The sequence below is a fragment of the Chiloscyllium plagiosum genome, unplaced genomic scaffold (genome assembly GCF_037043375.1).
Source record: "Chiloscyllium plagiosum isolate Xiang-an unplaced genomic scaffold, Cpla_swu_hap1 HiC_scaffold_15, whole genome shotgun sequence".
Classification (NCBI taxonomy): Eukaryota; Metazoa; Chordata; class Chondrichthyes; order Orectolobiformes; family Hemiscylliidae; genus Chiloscyllium; species Chiloscyllium plagiosum.
This window is the reverse complement of record NW_028270153.1, coordinates 17,699,517-17,718,962: the sequence shown is the minus strand read 5'-3', so window position 1 is coordinate 17,718,962 and position 19,446 is coordinate 17,699,517. Positions and strand designations below refer to the sequence as shown.

The window sequence follows — 19,446 nt, the reverse complement described above, 5'->3', positions numbered from 1 at the left end:
CCACACAATGACCATGTTTACTAATCATGCGGAAGAGACAACTATAAAAAAAATTGTTCCTGCACCATTTCACAACCTTCACTTACCCTGGAGCACTTTACAGGCATGAAGTTGGTTTTGAAGTCTCAGAAGTGAAATTCACAAGCTGAACAATTTCAGACACAGGGAAGACTGAAAAGGTCACCTGCTGCATTTAGGCTACTGCAGGAGGCCACCAACTGGCCAATGTTCTAGCATCTGACTAATGTGTTCATTCCTGGAGAACTTCTCCTTCAAATGTTGGTATTCTTCAGCAGGTCTTGTGCCCTCTAAGCCCAACCTTCATCTGAAATGGTGGTGACCTTCGTTTTTGTCTTAGCTTAAGTATTATTCCATGTTGAGAGCAAGGTGAACTTAAAGATAACAGGGTAGAGATTCTTAACATGCACAGAAAAGCTGCTACATTGTCTATTATGAATACCATGTGTGATTGGTAGATGCATATGCCAGACACTGGCAGCCTATGTCCTTAGCTAATTTGACAGATGTGGTATCACTGTTTATGACTAACATTCTACATCTCATCAGTAAATTTAACTCTTAGTTGCAACATCGTCCATAAAAAAATGAATACACCTGATCCCTGAATCTCTCTTATCTCAAATTCGCTCTCTCCAAAATTTCGAATGATAAATGAAAATTACGGTGTAATTTCATACAGTGTATTTGAGGACTCAGTTAGAAAGAGGGGGAAATTTATCTCCTGCTGTGCAATTAATACTATGGAGTTTAAATAGAACAGTTGCCCTCACAGAGTTAAAACTCTGAGCCATCTCTTACTGTTTGTTTTTGCCTGTTCAGATTTATTTAACTGCAGTTGCAGTTGTCGACAACAGGATGGATGTGGGCCTGTCTGCGAAATATGCAGAATGCAGAAAGCTCATGAATTTATTCAAGCTTTAATGCAAGAGGATCGGATTTTTTCAGTGTTCTCATAAAATTAACAATTTGATCATTAAATCAGATGACATTCAGAGTTATTTTCAGCATATTTTTTCTGTGTGTGTATATATATATATATATATATATATGTGTGTGTGTGCTTTCAGTTTAAAAAAAACCGGCTGCATTCTGACCCGCAGAAATGAAGGGAAATGGAAATTAGGAGCGACAAATTGCACAGTTTCTGGATTGCGCTTTGCCTGAATTCTTTGTAATTGGGGTTACCCGTTTTATTTTACTGAGACATTTTTTTCATTGCATTCGCTGAAGATCCAGTTGGTTTTCTACACACTGTGTGCGTGCACATATATACATCAAAACTGAGCTCGATAACTTCTGTAACAGTTTTCAAAATGGACACTAATTTCTCCCACCCCATAACAATCGCACGGCACCTCACATTTGACCATCTTAAACATGACCTATAACCCATAAGGCGATGCTCAAATCTTAGCCCCTATCCTGCTGTATACCGTAGATAGGAATTCTAAACAATTGACCACTTTAATCTACTGAATCTACATGGGCCCTCTCTACAGTCGGCATTAACGAAGAGAGCAACTCTAAGGTTGGTAGCCACTCAACTCATTCCCCACCAATGTTTTTCCGCCCCCGACTATAGTTTGTTTCTGGTCATAGGCTGTTTTAATGGAAGTGGAGGAGAATGTTCAAAAGTGGCCAACTACAGTGTGTTCGACTGAGAGATACAAGCAGAAACCAACCATCTCTGCACACAAAATCGTTTTCTGATTGGTATCCGCAGGCAAATCAGATGTTGGTGAATATTGTTGCCTCGTCTCACCGTCTGCACTTATTGATCTGTTTAAATTGAGACCTTTTAACTTATGAATACACTGTTTTACCCGTTTGATCTGTTACCTTTTTTAAACAGAATAACGCATTCATTTTACACAAGATACCGCTCGTTAACTAAGACCACAATGCATTCTGTCACAATGCAGTTCTGTGAACACAGAAAGGGCTGCATATATTTACTCCCACGTGAAATGATTGTATTTTGTTGTTCCTCTTTCTGTATGGTAGACAGAAAATAAAGCATATTCTGAAATTACATCTGGAACAGTAACTGACCAGATTCTCAAGCAAATGAAAAGCATATTACCTGGTATGGGGCATGGAACGCACTGGTGGTTTTCTGGTGCATTTCATTGGGAATCTGTGTAAACGCAAGATATAAAATCAAAAGGTAGATTACATTTTCTTGCAGGTGATTGGATAAATGGATAATGGATGCACCAATCAATGAATCAAGACATTATTGTTAATAACCTGAGAGTTATCAATAGCGCCGATATACCAGCGATTGAAAGTCGCATCAAACAGCCTGTGCGCGTTTTAATCAGGCCTGAGTTGAAAGTCACTGAAGGTGTTTCTTAAAGCATTTTTTAAAACTTATTCGTCCCTACGGCAGAATCCAGCAAACCTCTTCAGAGGCTAATTTGGATACTCCCCACAATGGACATCGTTTTTTCATATGTCCTAATACAGGCGGAATTCTAATTTGATTCTACCTGGCCCTGTCAACCCTCTGTAACACAAATACGTTAGCAGGGGACCCGAAAATCACAATTTCTTAGGAGTGAAAGCTGGCTGTTTAAATTAGCCCTGCATCTCCTGTGATTATCGTGCAAGCGGTGAATCTGATCTGGAGAACTGATCTACGCCATATTGTAACAGCTGCCTCCCAGGTCTTTGAGCCCTGGAGACTTTGGAGGAGGACATGGAAAGCAAGAGTAATGTCCGATATCACAGGAGATTCCCCGATACTCCGCCTTAGAAGTTGACACAGCTGGAGGTCAGGGCCAGCAACGTGGACATGCTCCTGATTAACCGGTGCAGAGACGTAATTTCACGCCTTTGGAACAGGTGGGACTTGAACCCAGACCTCCTTACTCAGAGGGAGGTGAAGTGCCACTGTACCACAACAACCCTCAATGCTGGCAATCTAGCCCAAGCACCTGGATACAATACTGCACAAAATGCAATGACATCACACCAGTGGTCAAGATCAGTGAACCCACCATTGAATGCAAAATCCTACCAACTACATCACTCACCTCAAACAATGTTCACATGTCCCCATCCAGGCCACCATCATTCAACTAACATCAATGTCCATTAATCAGGACTCATACTTTTCATAGTTCTCATTCATAGGCTTCACCTCATTCTCACAAACCTAAGACAGCTGCAAGGATCACACACATAAAGCGCACGGCTTGCACATGCTGAACAATCATAAATGATTTGTACAAAGCTTCCACCTCACTTGGAGGACCAGGTGCTGAACAACTAAAAGTGTCAGCAGCCAACCGGAGGACCCCAGGCTCATCTGATTATCCTTGGAGGAGATCATGGGGGCTGTAATTGTTTGCTTATTCCTGAGGCAGTGGCCAACTTAAATGATTGAAAACACTGGTATCCTCGACTCTCTTTGTCCAATATTCCTACTCTGTTCTCCTCACAAGCTACAATTTCTTCTAAGTAACAAAAGTCTGGCTGGTGTAACAAAGCACCTCGTACTTTCAACTCTCCACCCATGCCTCCCCCAACAACCAATTCACCTCAACCTTATCCTTTATGCTTTGCCTTATTTTTCCTTTCAGATGCCCAAGAGATGCAGCCTGGTCAGACAGTGCAGTAACAGCAAGGAGAGGTGAAAACACATCTTTGTCAAATGATTTCTCCCCTGCTGATGCCAGCCAGATGTGGACATTTAATTACAGATGAGATCTGCACATGCCAAGGCACGGGCAATGAGTGGGCTTCAGCCAGTGTACCATCCATGGATACCAGAGGTTCCAGCTCACTGGTGGAATACAGTAGACTCAGGTGAGCACCTTAATGAGGCCGCCTACAGAAAAATCAAATTGCATGCACAGTTGGTGCATTAAGAAGCCTGTCTGAGAGGAGTTCAGCTTCAAAAAGCACAGCTTTAATCCAAAACTTCTAACCCATCTTCCCAGCATGGAAGTGTGACCAATTCTACTCACATACACATGGCTCTAACATGGGATAGCATCTGGTTATAGAGTCATGGAGTTATAGGGATATACAGCATGGAAACAGACCCTTCGGTCCAACGCATCCATGCCGACCAGATATCCCAACCCAATCTAGTCCCACATGCCAGCACCCGGCCCATATCCCTCCAAACCCTTCCTATTCATATACCCATCCAAATGCCTTTAAATGTTGCAATTGTTCCAGCCTCCACCACTTCCTCTAGCAGCTCATTCCATACACACACCACCCTCTGTATGAAAAAGTTGCCCCTTAGGTCTCTTTTATATCTTTCCCCTTTCACCCTAAACATATGCCCTCTAGTTCTGGACTCCCCCACCCCAGGGAAAAGACTTTGTCTATTTAACCTATCCACCCATTTCAGCACAAATACCAGGAACCAATGTGTGAATGTTGTGCTGGAAGATTAGACTACTGTTATGCTTGGTGAGCTTGTTGCCACAGTGGCTGTGGGTTATAATATGTAAAAGGAGCTATCAGGGTGTTAGAGCAGCCCAGCCATCTGTCTTTCACTACGACTGCTGAAGCAACACCTCCAGAGAGTGGCACTGTCTCCGGGGAGCACATGTTGGATGTCAGCATTCAGCTTTCCACCACGGGCAATCTACTAGTGCCCTTGCTCTGGCCTGACAACTAGTCAGCCCAGACTGCTGCCATTCACACTGAAATGTAGCCTGTGGCCTGATGTTCCAGGTCCAGAGCTGCTCCAGATCGTCATCAGAGCCATCCGTAGACTTCATCATTGAAAGTGAGCAGCTCTTCACCAGTCATTGGGATAGCACTGCATGTGAGCACCAAACCATGCTGTTCAGGCTGCCCATGACAGAACACTCCTACATGTGCAAAGACAGGTGTCAAGGGATGCACAAGAATAATTTATTGATTTTGTGTACAATGTGCTGTAATTTCTTTTACAAATTATGTTTGAAGCAATTGCTTTGTGTTTGCTTTTAATTTTGCATTGTGTCCAAATGGGCAGTGACAGAGGGAAGATAAAGTGTGGAACTATTGAATAATTGGAGATGCAGTCACTATATCATATTTTACATGTTCTTCAGGAATGGCCTTGCCAGAGAGCAACTCATCTTGATTGCATCCTCCTGTCCTTCTCCTACTCCTTTTACTCAGGTTTTTTGCCTTTAAGCTCATGCTAAGGGCCATTCCCTCATGGCACCCAGATTATGCAGCATGCAGACCACCACATCCTCGGACTGCTCTACCAAATACTGCAGGGCCCTCCAAAAAGATCCAGAGGCTAAAGTTCAACATGCCAGTGTCCTGCCCAATTACTTTTCATGTTGCAGCATGGCTTTCATTGTAAGCATGATGTGTGTGAATTGCACGCTGGAGTCATCAAAAGACAGCCATTGTCACGTATTGATTGTCATGTTTGAGTAGATTGCCATAGAATAATGGCTTCTCGCCTGCTAGCAGGACATTAGCCATTGACCTTTACAGACACTGCATTTGGTTGTTTCACTAGCTGGATGTTAAGGGAGTGGAATCAGTTTCAATTCCTGTACAAGGCAGAGTTGACATGCAGTCTATGTCAAGTGTAAAGTCGCAGAGCCCTGTACCATCGGGAAACTTGAGGTCCTAGCAAAACCACATTCATGTCTGTGGCAAAAGGGAGTGAAATATAGTTAGCTCTTAATGAGTAGAGAGCCTCAGTTACTTCCCTTGTGCAACAGTGGATGACAAGCTGTAAGATTTTGCAAATATCTCATCTCCAACTTACAAGGAGCCAGACAGATAAATAATAATTGCTACAGTTCCCTACACATTTTCTGGGAATGTGGCCCTTCTCCTGCAATGACATTGGAATTATGGCATTTGGCAGTGAGGATGTCCTTTATGAAATGTAGACATTTCATACATTGGCTAGGAACAATGTTCAGATAGGAAAATTGCTACACTGGCAGATAAGACATCCTATTGAAAGCCCACTCTCTTCCAGCTCCTCCTCTTGCAATAGCTTGATTTACTAGTGTATCTGCTTTATACAGAAGCCTTGAAGTGAGTAAAAAGTTCTTCAGGATCTGCCATAAGATTCCTTACAGGCTTTTGAGCCTTGAAACAACTTTTAAAAGCACCAGACACTTAGGTGATAATGGCAAAAGTCTGAGTATGGTGCGGCGAGATTAATTGAGGCTTTTGGAAAGGATTAAGATGGTTATTTCAAAAGGAGGAATGTACAGGCTTACAGGTAAGAGTGCTCTCATTTGGAGAGCAGGCAGAGACAGCATGGGCCAAATGTCTGCATCTGTGCTATTAAAAGTCTGTGAGGAAATCAACCAGTAAGGTAAGCTGTAACTAGCAATGATGCCTTTAAAAGCAATGGCAGGGCTCCTTTTCCCAAATTCATCTGTGTGCAGTAAAGAGATGCTGTTAGCTGGACTGATGAGTTCCAAAATGCAGTGTAAGCTGATTGATGCTATGATCTGTCTGTGCAGTTTGTTTTCCCTGGAGCTTCGAAGGCTGAGAGGTGACCTCATAGAGGGTTATAAAATCATGAGGGGCATGGATAGGGTAAATAGACAAAGTCTTTCCCTGGTGAGGGGGAATCCAGAACTAGGGGACATAGGTTTGGGGTGAGAGGGGAAAGATATAAGAGAGATCTTAGGGGCAACTTTTTCTCACAGAACGTGGTGTGTGTGTGTGGAATGAGCTGCCAGAGGAAGTAGTGAAGGCTGGTAAAATTGCAACATTTAAAATGCATCTGGATGGGTATGTGAATAGGAAGGGTTCTTAGGAATATAGGCCAAACATTGGCAAATGGGACTAGACTAGGTTGGGAGATCTGGTTGGCATGGATGAATTGCACTGTACGTTTCTGTGACTCTATACACCTAGAGGATGCTCGCTGACCCCATGCTGACACCATTACAAATATGAAACCTGGTATAATTAGTCCTATATATGTAGACACACATTCCAGATGCTATCTTGGAGCTCTAAAGGCCTTTGTGGCATCAGGTTCTCTCCTCTCTAACCTGCCGAATAACTTCCCTTCAAGAAACACCCCAACTACACATGTGGAGTATTTCATTTCCCACAGCAGGACAGGCATCTCTGCAGCCTCGGCAATTAGTGTTTGCGTGTAGGCAGTATTATGATGCAGATTGCCATCCTCAAGAAAAGTTTCTCCATATTGTACTTCACACGGGGCCTTTTTACAAGGCAGCAAAGCAAAATAGACTGTCACTCCATCAGTGCAGAATAGCATGTTAGCTCACAGCACTACCCGTTCCTTCCACTGCAATCATTTTGGATGTTGATATGTAATGAAATCTAGAAAGCAATCTTTGTGAATTGTGTATGGTGTCATCTTAACAGCCAAAAAAAATCTGTCCCATTTTTCTTTCAAGCCACCATTTACAGTCTGTTATTAAAACATGTTTCTTGGCTCTATTCCAGTGTGACCTCTCATCTTACTGAAAAACACAGTCTGCTACAAAGTTGTGAATTTTGTCTTTTCTGTTGTCAATTGCAATGAGTCACTTGTACCTCCCATGCAAAAAAAACTAGTGAAAGCATAATCTTGTCCGCCTCACCCTGCAGATTTCTTATTGTTCACTCTCGCTGCCCATTCCAACCAAGAGGGAATAGCAGGTGAGTTAAACAAGCCTAAAGGCTCTAAAAGAAGCATACTTAAGGTTTTTGCTCCAAGTGTGTTTGTTCATGCATTGTATCACTAAATGCACAGAAACTCAGTAATCTTTCATCATTCTTTTTGTTTAAGATTGTAGTAGCTTTCTTCCAACTACTATCTCACTGTCAGGGTTCGGACAGGGAATGCTTCACATGCTCCTCCTGAGAATGAATTTTTTAAAACTGTTGGCATGTCTGTGAGTTTTGAGTGTTGTAGTCGCTAGTTGATAATAGGGCATTCATTCCTTGTAGTTTGATCCTCTTTGCAACAATGTGATAATGATGGAATAATTACAGCATTGTTATTAAATCAGATGATTATGCTTGATACTTTCTATTTTTTTTCCGCAGCAAGTGCAGGAAAAATAACTTGTGTGCTCATTACAAAAAATGCTATTAATGATCTTATCGGGTGAGTCTATGATGAAAACTGTGTAAGCCAGGCTTAAGAGATCATTTTACATGAATGCAGCATTGCATGGCAGCATGGGAAGAAAACGAATACTTCCTTTCTAGGTGGAGTGGGAGTGGGGGGTGGGGGGGAGGTACATCTGCTTGAACTCAGAAGGCATCATAAATACGCTGAAATCGTTCTGCACAGTCTAAAGCTGGTAGTTCATAGGAACTTAATATGATAAAAGTCCCAGTGAAAGGCTTTAGACTGTGATGCCATGAGAATCAAATCATCAACTTGTGCTCATTATTAGGACAAATGTTTGATCCAGTGCGGCATCCCACAACAAACCCTGGGAATTTTGATGCTTGTGACCATAATGCACAGTGACTGCGGCAACTACTGCAGTGTCCTAAAGACAGTGAGAATGCCAGTTGCTGAGTGGACTTGAACATTAGCACACTACTTGCTGCAACAAAGCCAAACCATTTCCCTTAGTCGTTATCAACAAAAAAAAACACAACTGTGTTCACATGTAAATGTATGTATGCTTTAACAGCTAAGAGCAGAGAAAAATTATAAAGTGATAGCAAATGATTGTCAGTCTTTACATAAGCAAGGATCAGAAAATCATTTCTATTAAATTTGTGAGCAGAAACTCATACAGCACTGAAGCAGCTATTCAGCCCATCATATCTCTGCAAACACTTCAATAGAGTTGACTAAATAAATCAAAATCTGTTGGAGTATTTTTTTTCTCCATTGCTCTGTAAATTTTCTTTTCTTCTTTGTTTATAAGGTTAAGGGGTGGTTTGATTGAAGCTTCAAGACATTAAGGGGTTCAGATTGGGAGAGATTATTTGTGCAGGTGTGAAACTAGGAAATGTTTCTTCACACAATGGTGGCAGTTTCAAATTATTTTCCTCAAATAGAAATTGTGGCTCAATCGGTGGATAATTTTATATTTGTATTTGATAGATTTTTGTTAGCCAAAGGCATTAAGAGATAAGAATATAAGGTGGGGATCTGGGCTTAGGTTGCATATCAAATGTGATCAAATTGTGTAAGACAATGTGCTCCAGGAGCTGAATAGGGTAATTCCATTCCTACATTCCTTTCCAAATATATATCTAATTCCCTGTTGAAAGTTATTATTGAATTTGCTTTCACTAACCTTCCAAGCAGTGTATTGCAGACTATGTTAACAACGATGCATGTTCCTCTTGCGTCGCATGTTAAATTAATCATACTGATAACACAAATGCTTGCATGCAGTGTTGCCCCATAGTTACTCTTGTAAACTGGAATAGTCCCCTTTATCCTTCAAATTAACTGTCAGAAAAATAAAGATCCATGGTGGAAAACATGTGTTTCTCCATTTTCTGTGCTCACTGCGTACGGTGAATGTTCATATGCATTGTCCGCTATCCAGTGCACCAGGCATTTTATCTGAAACCTCCAAATTTTTTTTTTAAAAAGCCCTATTGTCCTTCTGTAAATGTTAGCATTTCAAATTTACATGAGAACCATTCAAATACTGATCAGTAACGTAAAATGTGTGACACTGTTCTAATGTTGTTCCTGTTAATGTTCCTAATCGTGAAAAGATGTTGCAGAAATTGCTATGCAGCTCTGCAGAATGGACCAAGGCTGAGTGGATAGTATTCCCACATGCCCTGATGGAGCAGGTTGGGTTAGCTACATAAAACATCGGACTCAAGCACATTGCAACAGTCCTGATCATTTCTATCTAATCATGCTAAGCATTTGCCCCTCAAAGGATTTTTGAGGGTGCCTGGCATGTCTAGTATACAGATTGCACATATATCAACCCACTCTCACTTTGATCCGCAGATGGCAACTGCCTTAACTAAATATTACTTTCAAATGTGATAATAACCAGCTCAAGCACTGTCCCTTAAAGAAAAGCAGATTTTCTTTTCCAAAATGCAGTTTGCATATGCAAAATGACACATCAATGTAATTTTCTTTCACTCAAAACTAAAAGGAGTGCAAAACAATATTTAGATCTAGAGGAATAATTTGCAAATGGATGGTATTCCATTGTAAAATTGGAGAATAGAATTTAACTTGAATGTGGCACGTCTTTTAAGAGGAAGAGTCTTGCAAGGTGATCAGAATTATTGTAGGCCATAGTTTTAAATAATTGATTCTTCAAATAAATTTTAATATGCAACAATGCTTTTACTTTCTTACTATTTGTATATAGTGTTGTTTTATTAAAGGCAGATTACCAGTATGGAAAAACATTGTTTTGCCTTAACCACTGCAGTGTCAGCTATGCTGTTGTGGTGGATTTTTGACTTCAGCTTTTCTTTTCTTTGTTTCAGTTCCTATTATTAAAACAATTTGACCTGAAGAAAGCATTGACTATTTTGTAATTCCTGTGGTGATTTTTTTTCTTTTGGATTAAAAAAATCATGTAAGTTCTAGTGTAAGTGTGATTCCATCATTTAGAACTGCTTTCTACCTTCCGCTTTCAGTGTCACCTCCTAATGTTTGCACCCAGAGGAGCCAGCCTCTTCATATTGAAGTCAGGGCCAAACGTTATCTCCACTGAGTGATCCTATGTATCTAGGATCAGTAATTTGACACCAGCAACTCCTGAAGAGATGTCCTGACCCCTCAGTGTCAAACACTAGTAACCAACCAGCTCACTACAGCAAGTCAAGCAGACAATGTGCTGAAAGCACAGCCTAAAACAGCTGGAAATGGTTACTTCACAACAACACAAGTGGAGGGAACTAATGCATTCTGCTAAATATCACAACATTTCATACACCCACTGTCTAAAATCTCCAAAGTATTCAATCTCATGAGCTGACAACTTATATTTTTCTTTTCTATTCTGTTCACTTTCATGCCTTTAAGCAACCCTGTGGTTTTGTCCCAGTTGGACAATAAAAACAATATAAAAAATAATTTCTTCATAGCTAAATTTTCACTATCAGTTTTTATTATGTTTTATTTTGATGCATTAAGTTTTAGAATCCAATTTAATAATTCAAAATATTTATGCAAAATTATTTTAAGGATACTCTGCACACTTACCTTATATTCTTTTAAAAATAAATTATCACTAATGTTTAGCAAATTTCCAGAGCCTGGGTTTAAATGCTCACTTTCTGAAGCATCAGCTATTTACCGCCTCTCTCAGATTTCTGCTACGATCAATGCATCCTGCTGAAATGCTGCCTACGACGTGAATTTCATCCAATTTACAGCATTACACATTAAAGAGGTCCACATCTCTTTGCCATAACCTTGAAATCGTACCAAATACATGAAGCTTGCAATTGTTGCAAACGAAGCACCAGAATGGCAATGCAGGACCTTTAGGAAAAGCACTGCAGTGATTTTGTGCATTAACCACCTATCTTTTTGCATTGGGACTTTGATTAAAGACAATATGCTTTATTGGCACTCAGCTAACTACAGGGCAAACTGGGTAACCTCTTCTCTGTTCCCACCATTAGAAACGTCCATTTCATAATGAAAATTAAAATTCATAATGGCAACTGATATGGCATAAACACCTCCTACATAAACGAACTCCGGCCTCTGAAAACTTCCATCCACACAGTATTCAAACAGAATACAGCATGCTAACCATACCATGGGGCTTTTCTTTCTATTTTCTTATTACTGTTGTTCAATTAGCCCCACTGTTTCATTCAATGCATGCATGAGAGGACGTTAATATGCACTGGCAGTTCCCACAAACAATATTCCTCCCAATCTTTCCCAAGCTAGTATGCGATAACTGGCAATGAATGCAATTAAAATCATCAAAATAACACTCAACCAGTAACTGTGCCCACTCAATGCGAATAAAAAGCAAAATTCAAAATTTGAACTCTTGTGTATAAGTACTAGCCTTATAACAGCAAATAGATTGAATATGTTACAGATTAAAGGCAGTGATTTTCCCAGTGACACGAAAAAAAATCTGCTATTGCTGTGGGATTTAATGTATAATTCTTGGCATAGTGTCAGGATGATCTGGAGTGCCAAAGGTATGGTAGGGGTGTAGGCACCCAGAGTGACAATGGTAATAGGAGTGGAGATTACACACATGAGTATGTTACAGTAATAATACAGATTTGAACTTATGTAATACACTTTGCGCCTCTTGACTTTTTTGCACACTTGAATTTATTTTTCAATAATAAGCAAAACAAAGAAAAAGGATCAAGTGAAGGTGAGAATAAAAGACATCGGAGAAGCACATGTCAAAATAAATGCCATTTGAATGACTTTAATAAGCATATAATAGAAAAAAAAACAGTCTTCACAGAACAAAAGAGAAAAGACAGAAACCATCTCTTTTTTTTTTGGATAACACCACCATACTCCAGATCGGAACAGATAATTGAAAGGCATCGTCATTCCCATAAGCTGTCTGCTTATGATCTCTTCAGAATTTATGGGAGCAATTTTTGTGAGCAGTTAATGAATCTGCATGAGGTCGTTTCAATCACTACAATCAATGTTTTATTTCTCTCTTCTCGACTGGAGAAAAATAATCATGCTTTAACAATATTTAAAAAGTAAAGACGCACAAATGTTTTCAAGCCGTCCAGTTATATTCATGTTAACTTAACAGATTTTATTCATTTTTTTTAAAAAAAACTCACTTAGGTCAGACGCCGTTTTGCATCCGCTCAGCAGTGCGCGGTTTACAAAGAGAGTTTTCAATTTGGTCACACTGTATCAGTGCTTCTTACACACTGATCTTGCACACAGAAAAAGAATGCATACTATCGAGAATTAAAGAGAGTACATTAATCAAGCATCACTTTGGTGTAAAGAAGGCTTTAGCCGACCAGCTTGGCTAATGGAGCCTTCGTACACTGTCAGTAATAAAAAATAGTTTCAATTTCAGATTTCTTAAAAAAAAAACTTTAAAACATTCTCACTACAGTGACTGTATATTTGTTAGCAAGCATTGGATTTACAACATACAGAACCCAAAACTTGACCTTTCTCTTTCTGTCTCCAGATTTGGCAGGGATTTAGGAAATTAACCGCATTTATAAAACAAATACAGCTTCCTACTGTGTGACGAACAGTTTACAATTGGAGTATCCAAAAAAAAACTAATTTTAAAAAAGTGTCATAGTCTTAAATCAGCTAAATTCTGAAGCAATCACCGCCCATGTTCAGAGCGCCAGGTAAAATTAACACGTTAATGGCACAAGGAAAGACTGTTGCTAATTGTGTGGTATATATTCATATCTGTCCGTTTCCTTTTTTAAAAACAAAAACTGCAGCAAACAAAACAACGAGGGAAATAAAGTAACCGAAACAAAGAATGAAGATGCGCAGAAGTTACAATGTTGGTTTCTGTTAAAGCGGAAAATTGCCCACAACTTTCCTCCCCTCCCCCCCCTCCCCCCCCCCCCCCCCCGAAAAAAAGATTCATTTAAAAAAAACACAGCCTGCTGAAATTGTTCAGTGCATATGGACACAGTTCTTGCTGCATTTATTTACAAGCTGTTATATTCGTCAGCTAAAAAAACCGAGGACTGCACAGACAGTAAAAAGTTCAACTATTCTGTGATAACTTCTTTCAAATACACAAGCTAAGAACAACGCCATGCCGAGGAAAGTAAACTGGTACAAAATAGAAAATATTACCATACATGTCCAGCATGCAGGATTAATTTGTGTATGCGTGTGTGTGTGTGTGTTTTAAATGCAGGTTTTCTATTTTTTCTCTCTCTATATATATATAAAACCAACACAGGCAATACATGGATGGGCAATGTTGTAGATAAGTAACTCTCTCGCTCGCTCGCTCTCGCTCTCTCTAACAATTCTCAAGCAGGCATATGGATGGGGTGTTATAGATGGAGGATGGCAGGCGTTAGGGGACTCACATGAAGAAATCTGGCGACGGCGGGTTGTCGCTGGTGGACCCAGCCTCTCTGAAGCCATTGCTGGCGAGTTTCTCGCACTTGAGTTTGTAGGCGTCTCGCTCCCTCATCAGCCTGGCTACCTCTTGCTTGAGCTGCTCGACCTGCTGGATGAGCTGGGTCTTCTCGTTCTCCAGCAGGTGCTTCTGCTGCACCCGCTTGTAGCGACAGGACTGCGCGTAGCCGCGGTTCTTCAGGGTCCGGCGTTTCTGCTTCAGGCGGATCACGTCGTCCTTGGAGAAACCCCGGAGGTGCCGGTTCAGCTCCCGCACCGACATGCTGACCAGCTGCTCGTCCGAGAACCTGTCCTCGGCGTGCAGGCCCGGGTGATGGGGGGAGCTCTGGATTTGCTGCGAGGGAGATGAGGTGCCCGACGCTGGAGAGCCGTGTTGCTGCTGCTGCTGCTGCTGCTGCTGCTGCTGCTGGTGGTGGTGGTGATGCCCGTGGTGGTGGTGTGGATGGTGGGCACCGTTACCTAGCTCGTCCGGGCTCACACCTGGGTACTGGTGATGGTGGTGATGGTGGTGATGGTGACCCCGAAAGCCATCATAGGCCGCCTGCTGCTGCTGCTGCTGCTGCTGCTGCTGCAACTGGACAGCGTGAGCGTTCCCGATCAGAGCCTCCACCGCGTCCTCCGGACTGAAGTTCAGCGCCTCCGGGTTCAGCTGTTGGTAGTTGGCCGTCATCCAGTACAAGTCTTCCAGGTGGGTCTTCTGCTCGGTGGGGCTGAAGCTGGGGGAGGAAGGCACCGAGCTACACGGCGTGCTGATAGGGGTGGACGAGACCGAGCCCGCGGGCTGTAACCGGTTGCAGTGTCTCCCGGAGCGGTCAGTTCCCAAGGGCTCCTTCTTCACGTCGAATTTCATCAGATCAAAGTCATTGACATACTCCATGGCTAGCGGGCTAGTAGGCAACTCTGCATTAATGGCCAACTCTGTAGTCATTGCTTTTCTTTGCAGTCTGTTTCTGGATGTTCCCGACACTCACAAAGTCCCTAGTCCTGTTGTCTTCTCTCTCTCCCTCTCTCTTTCGATTCGGTTGTCCCTGTTCGGACAGAGGTCCTTCACTCTCTCGCCCCCCCAGCCTCTTTGCACGGATGGTTCTCAGTGAGTAAAACTTCTCTGAACGGCGCGTTGCATGGAGAGAGAGAGAGAGACACAGCGGGGAGGAGAAAGACTTTTTTTTTCCCCCTGCTTGCCTTCAGCTTCGTTGTCACCGCGTAGCGATCCCTCTGTTAAACTGGCTGGACTGACATTCAGCTGCCGCCGCTCTGGAAGCGAAACGAAGAAGCAAACCAGCCAAAAAGAGGAGGCATTAAAAACAGAACCCTCGAGAGAGGGTTTAAAATTAAAAAAAAGCTCGAAAAGCACCAGAATTGAAGGAGGAGGTTGGGGTTTGGTGAGGGGTTGGGGGGGGGGGGGGGGGGGGCAGGGAGACAGGCCAGCAAGTTGTCCGGAATGGCCCCTCCAATGCTGCCGAGCCCCCGGTGCAAGTTCTAAGTTCTGTCCTCCCGGACCAGATGAAGTAAAACGAGAAGCTCTTGGGTGTTTTTTTTTTGGAGAAAAGCAGGAGCGTTTCTGTTGCTGGTTTTGTTTTGTTGCTGCTGCCGCTGCTGTTTCTCCCGGCTCAGCTCTGCCTCTCTGCAAAAAAAAGGGGTAAGAGAAAAAAAATGTAAAAAAAAAATCACCCACAACCAATCTGCTGCTGATCAGGCAGCTTTTAGCACAGATTGCAAATCTCCTTTTTCTTAAAAGAGTATATAACCCCCCCCGGCAGACGTCACACCCTGGAGGCGGGGCTCTCGCCGCCCCCCGCCAATCAGCGCCTCCTCGACAAGGAATTAGCATAATAGGATAGAAACAAGGGAAGTGGAGTTTGACAATTAGAGCCAATCAGCTGACAATCAGCTGGGCAGCAGAGAGCTGCCAAGCCAGCCTTCCCCAGTCCAAAGGCAGATCCAGAGTCCAAAACTCATCCTAAAGACAGACACAGAGGCATATGCACAGGCTAAAGACAGATACAGAGGCATATACACAGGCTAAAGACAGATACACAGATCAATGCACACTCCAAAGTCAGATACAGAGGCATATACACAGTCCCAAAACCGGACACATAGACATATACACAGCTTCCTCCAGACAAGAGACATCTTCATAACCCAAAGACAAGTACAGAGACCAACTCGCAGCCCAAAGACATGTAGAGAGATTATAAACACGGCCTTACCGAGCTCACACACAGATACAGACACATACACAGTCTTTCTCAACCACAGAAAGTCAGGCAAGATTCATGTACACAGCACAAAGACAAATGCAGAAACAAATACAGATACATTTACACAGCCTTCCCCAGCCTCCCAAAATTACAGAGGTCATTGACAAACACAGAAACACACACACACCAAAGATAGATACAGATACACATACACAGCTTTTCCCAACCAATGACAGTTCCAAAAACACACATAGCCCAGCAAGAGCACAGATTCAGAAACATATACTCATCCCAAAGACAGATACAGAGGCATCCCACACCTCAGACAGACAAATGAATAGCTTAAAACATATGTAGAGACATATACATAGCATCTATAGTCCAAAAACAATGACATTGTTATATACATTGTCTTCCTCAGCCCAAAGAACGATACCGGGATATACACTCCGCCTTCTCTCTATTCATCCCCGCACGTCTAACATTGCAGTCCACTCGGATCCTTCCACAGCCACTGTTATAACGGCTTCATTCCCACAGCCGCCGCCTTCAGTTGCAGAGGCCATGGCTGCTCTCCACCGACCTCTTCCTTTCCCCATTTACAAGGGTTCCACTCTTCACCAAGTGCCATTCAATTCCTAAAGCTCCTGGTTCTTCTACGCCTTGCACACTGATCGTAACCCTAATGCACATGGATAATTACCCCCAATACACACTGACAATTACTCCAATACACACCAACAAATACCCCAATACATATTGACAATCACCTAATACACACTGACAATTACTCCAATTAACACTGACAATTACCCCAATACACACTATCAATTACCCCAATACATACTGACAATCACCTAATACACACCGACAATTACCCCAATATGCACAAACAAATACGAGTCGAGAGTGTGGTGCTGGAAAAGTACAGCAGGTCATCAGGATGAAGGGCTTATGCCCGAAAGATCGACTCCCCTGCTCCTCGGATGCTGCCTGACCTGCTGTGCTTTTTCAGCACCACACTCTCGACTCTGATCTCCAGTATCTGCAGTCCTCACTTTCTCCGCACTAACAAATACCCCAATACATACTGACAATTACCCTAATATACACTGACCACGTTCCAAACCAAACTGACTGTATATCCCTCAATACACACTGGTCATGTTTGTCAATAAACACTGACTATATGCACATTGACTATAAACCCAATACACACTGGTCCTTACCCCCAATGCACACTGACCGTATCCGCCAATACACACTGACCGTATGCTCCAATACACATTGACCGTACCTTATAGTGTTCGTTCGATTTCTCACCCCAGTAATTTTAATGCCCTATTGCTTTGTTGTTCTTTTTTGACAGAATATTCCCCTCCTGTACTTCGCTCTCCCTCTGTCTTATTGACTTTCTGGTTATTCTGTTTCTTTTATCTTTCCTGACCGCTGTTAACTCTCTTTTTGACTTTATCTCTGTTCCTCTTTTGAACTTCTTCGCTCTCCCTGATATCCGACCCCCCCCCCCCCCCGCCCTTCAGTCTCTGGCTTTCTCACTCTATCTGCCTTTCGTAACCTCTTATATGTCTCCCCACCGATATTTTCCTTTACACTGCCCCTTCCTTTCGGTCTTTCTCGCCCTTTCATTCCTTGATATGTTTCTTTCACTCTTTTTAGAATCTCAGCCTTCCACTCTCACGCACTCCATCAATCCAGACACCACATCCAGTCCCTTGTTTTTGATGAAACTTTGGGTTTGCCGCGCTGTTTGAATGCACACTAACCGTGGAGATGAATATCGACCAGCTCACTATGGTTTACAGCCTCGCTGTTCAGAAGCCAAGTACAGCATTTGCTATCCGAGAGAGAGAGAGGTGCTGAGGGCGTTCTAAAGTTGTTTAAAACCAAAGGTCCAATTCAAGCGCGTTTTGCGAAGGAGTTGTAAATATTTGCAAATAAATATCTAAACTCAGGTCATCAAAACTCTGCAATCTCCTTCTGTTGACATGCAGCTGGTGGTAACCACTTCGCACCATTCTCAAAGTATACTTTATAATTTAGCTCCAGAGAAAATCGTTACCTCGTACCAGGTGGATCGATACTGTTTCCCCTACGGTAACAGACTAACAAACCCCTCCCCCCCCCCTTCCACTTTTCCCAGGGTACGGGCAGTAAAATATAGCCTGCAGGTTCACCCCCCCCCCCCCCCCCCCCCCCCCCCTCGGTGCAATGCTTGTTGTAAATTAAAGGACATTAAAAAGAAATCAAAACGGCGATTGGCTGCTCGGTTCTTGCACGCATGCATCACAGCACTTGGCTGCTTGACTGGCCTGGCATGTTTCAGCACAGACTCACAGGCACAAGGAAAGCTCTACAAAGTGCGACCCCGTGTGTTCAGATCAGGGCGCAGGGGAAAAGGGAGAGAGCGCAGAAATCAGCCACCGAGAGACGCGAACAAGCAGCACAGGAAACCGTTAGCACCGTCCCGCAGATACTGCTGCCTCAGAACGGACAGAGAGGGCCAGTTTTCAAACAATGGTTTCAAAAGGGAGGGGCAAAGGGACAGGAAAGCATTTTGAAACCCGCATTAAACTTATGACTGGTTGGTATGACAGTTACTAACACCGAACGTCATGACAAATATTAGTGGGTACGCCTTCAGTAGGTAGTTAGCATCTAGTGCATTGTCTATCTGTGGAGATATTCGGTACTCCAATATGTCTAGTACCTCCTAGTCCTTTCAGCTTGTGCGAATCCCTCACAATAGCTTTCTCACTCCTTTATTTTAAAACAGTTACAAATTGGAGATGAACCATATCCAGTTATCTTTGGATTTTTTTTTAACTGTCTTATTTTATGTTTATAGATACAGAATCTGGAGTTGTGCTGTGATTTATATGAACGAGATTTAGGTGATGTAACGATTAGTATCTACGAAAACCACGGTAGATTTCTGTATCATCATATATTTTAAAAATGTTCGATACGTGAGCCCAGCGCAGCGATGTGTAATAACGAATTCCCAGCTCTTTCCGCAATACAAGGCGTATCTTTGACTCTGAGCATCGCCCCTCTCCACAAAACCCAATTTAAGTAATTACAGGCAGCCGAGGACATGTGTCGCTTAAGTTGCTCTGCGTTTATTTAACAAAAAGAACGAGCGAAGCGGACGGGGATGCGGCGATAACATCGGCCTGGGAGAATGTGTGGGATGAG

The 19,446-nt window shown here is 42.6% G+C and overlaps 1 protein-coding gene and 1 long non-coding RNA gene across 3 annotated transcripts in view; both read right to left on the bottom strand.

Moving 5' to 3' along the window:
- LOC148147617 (uncharacterized) overlaps positions 1-2,125 on the bottom strand; it is a 350,264-nt gene extending 348,139 nt beyond the window's left edge. Inside the window, exon 1 of the long non-coding RNA XR_015759470.1 lies at positions 2,105-2,125. This is a non-coding gene — a long non-coding RNA (uncharacterized LOC148147617). The remainder of the gene's footprint in view (positions 1-2,104) is intronic.
- Positions 2,126-12,324: 10,199 nt separating this feature from the next.
- On the bottom strand, positions 12,325-18,317 carry LOC122560236 (transcription factor MafB-like). 2 transcript variants are annotated; one of them, XM_043710712.2, is made up of 2 exons: positions 18,015-18,317; positions 12,325-15,650 (listed from the first exon to the last, which is right to left on the bottom strand). In XM_043710712.2, exon 2 carries the CDS (start codon positions 14,952-14,954, stop codon positions 13,971-13,973), a length of 984 nt encoding a protein of 327 aa, XP_043566647.2. In that variant the 5' UTR covers positions 14,955-15,650; positions 18,015-18,317; the 3' UTR covers positions 12,325-13,970. The 2 variants fall into 2 exon arrangements, with proteins under 2 accessions (XP_043566647.2, XP_043566648.2); XM_043710713.2 differs by lacking the exon at positions 18,015-18,317 and adding an exon at positions 17,528-17,652.
- Positions 18,318-19,446: the final 1,129 nt, after the last annotated feature.

Excerpts from the sequence above, each read along its gene's own strand:
- LOC122560236 (XM_043710712.2), bottom strand. The coding sequence starts at position 14,954 with ATGACTACAGAGTTGGCCATTAATGCAGAGTTGCCTACTAGCCCGCTA.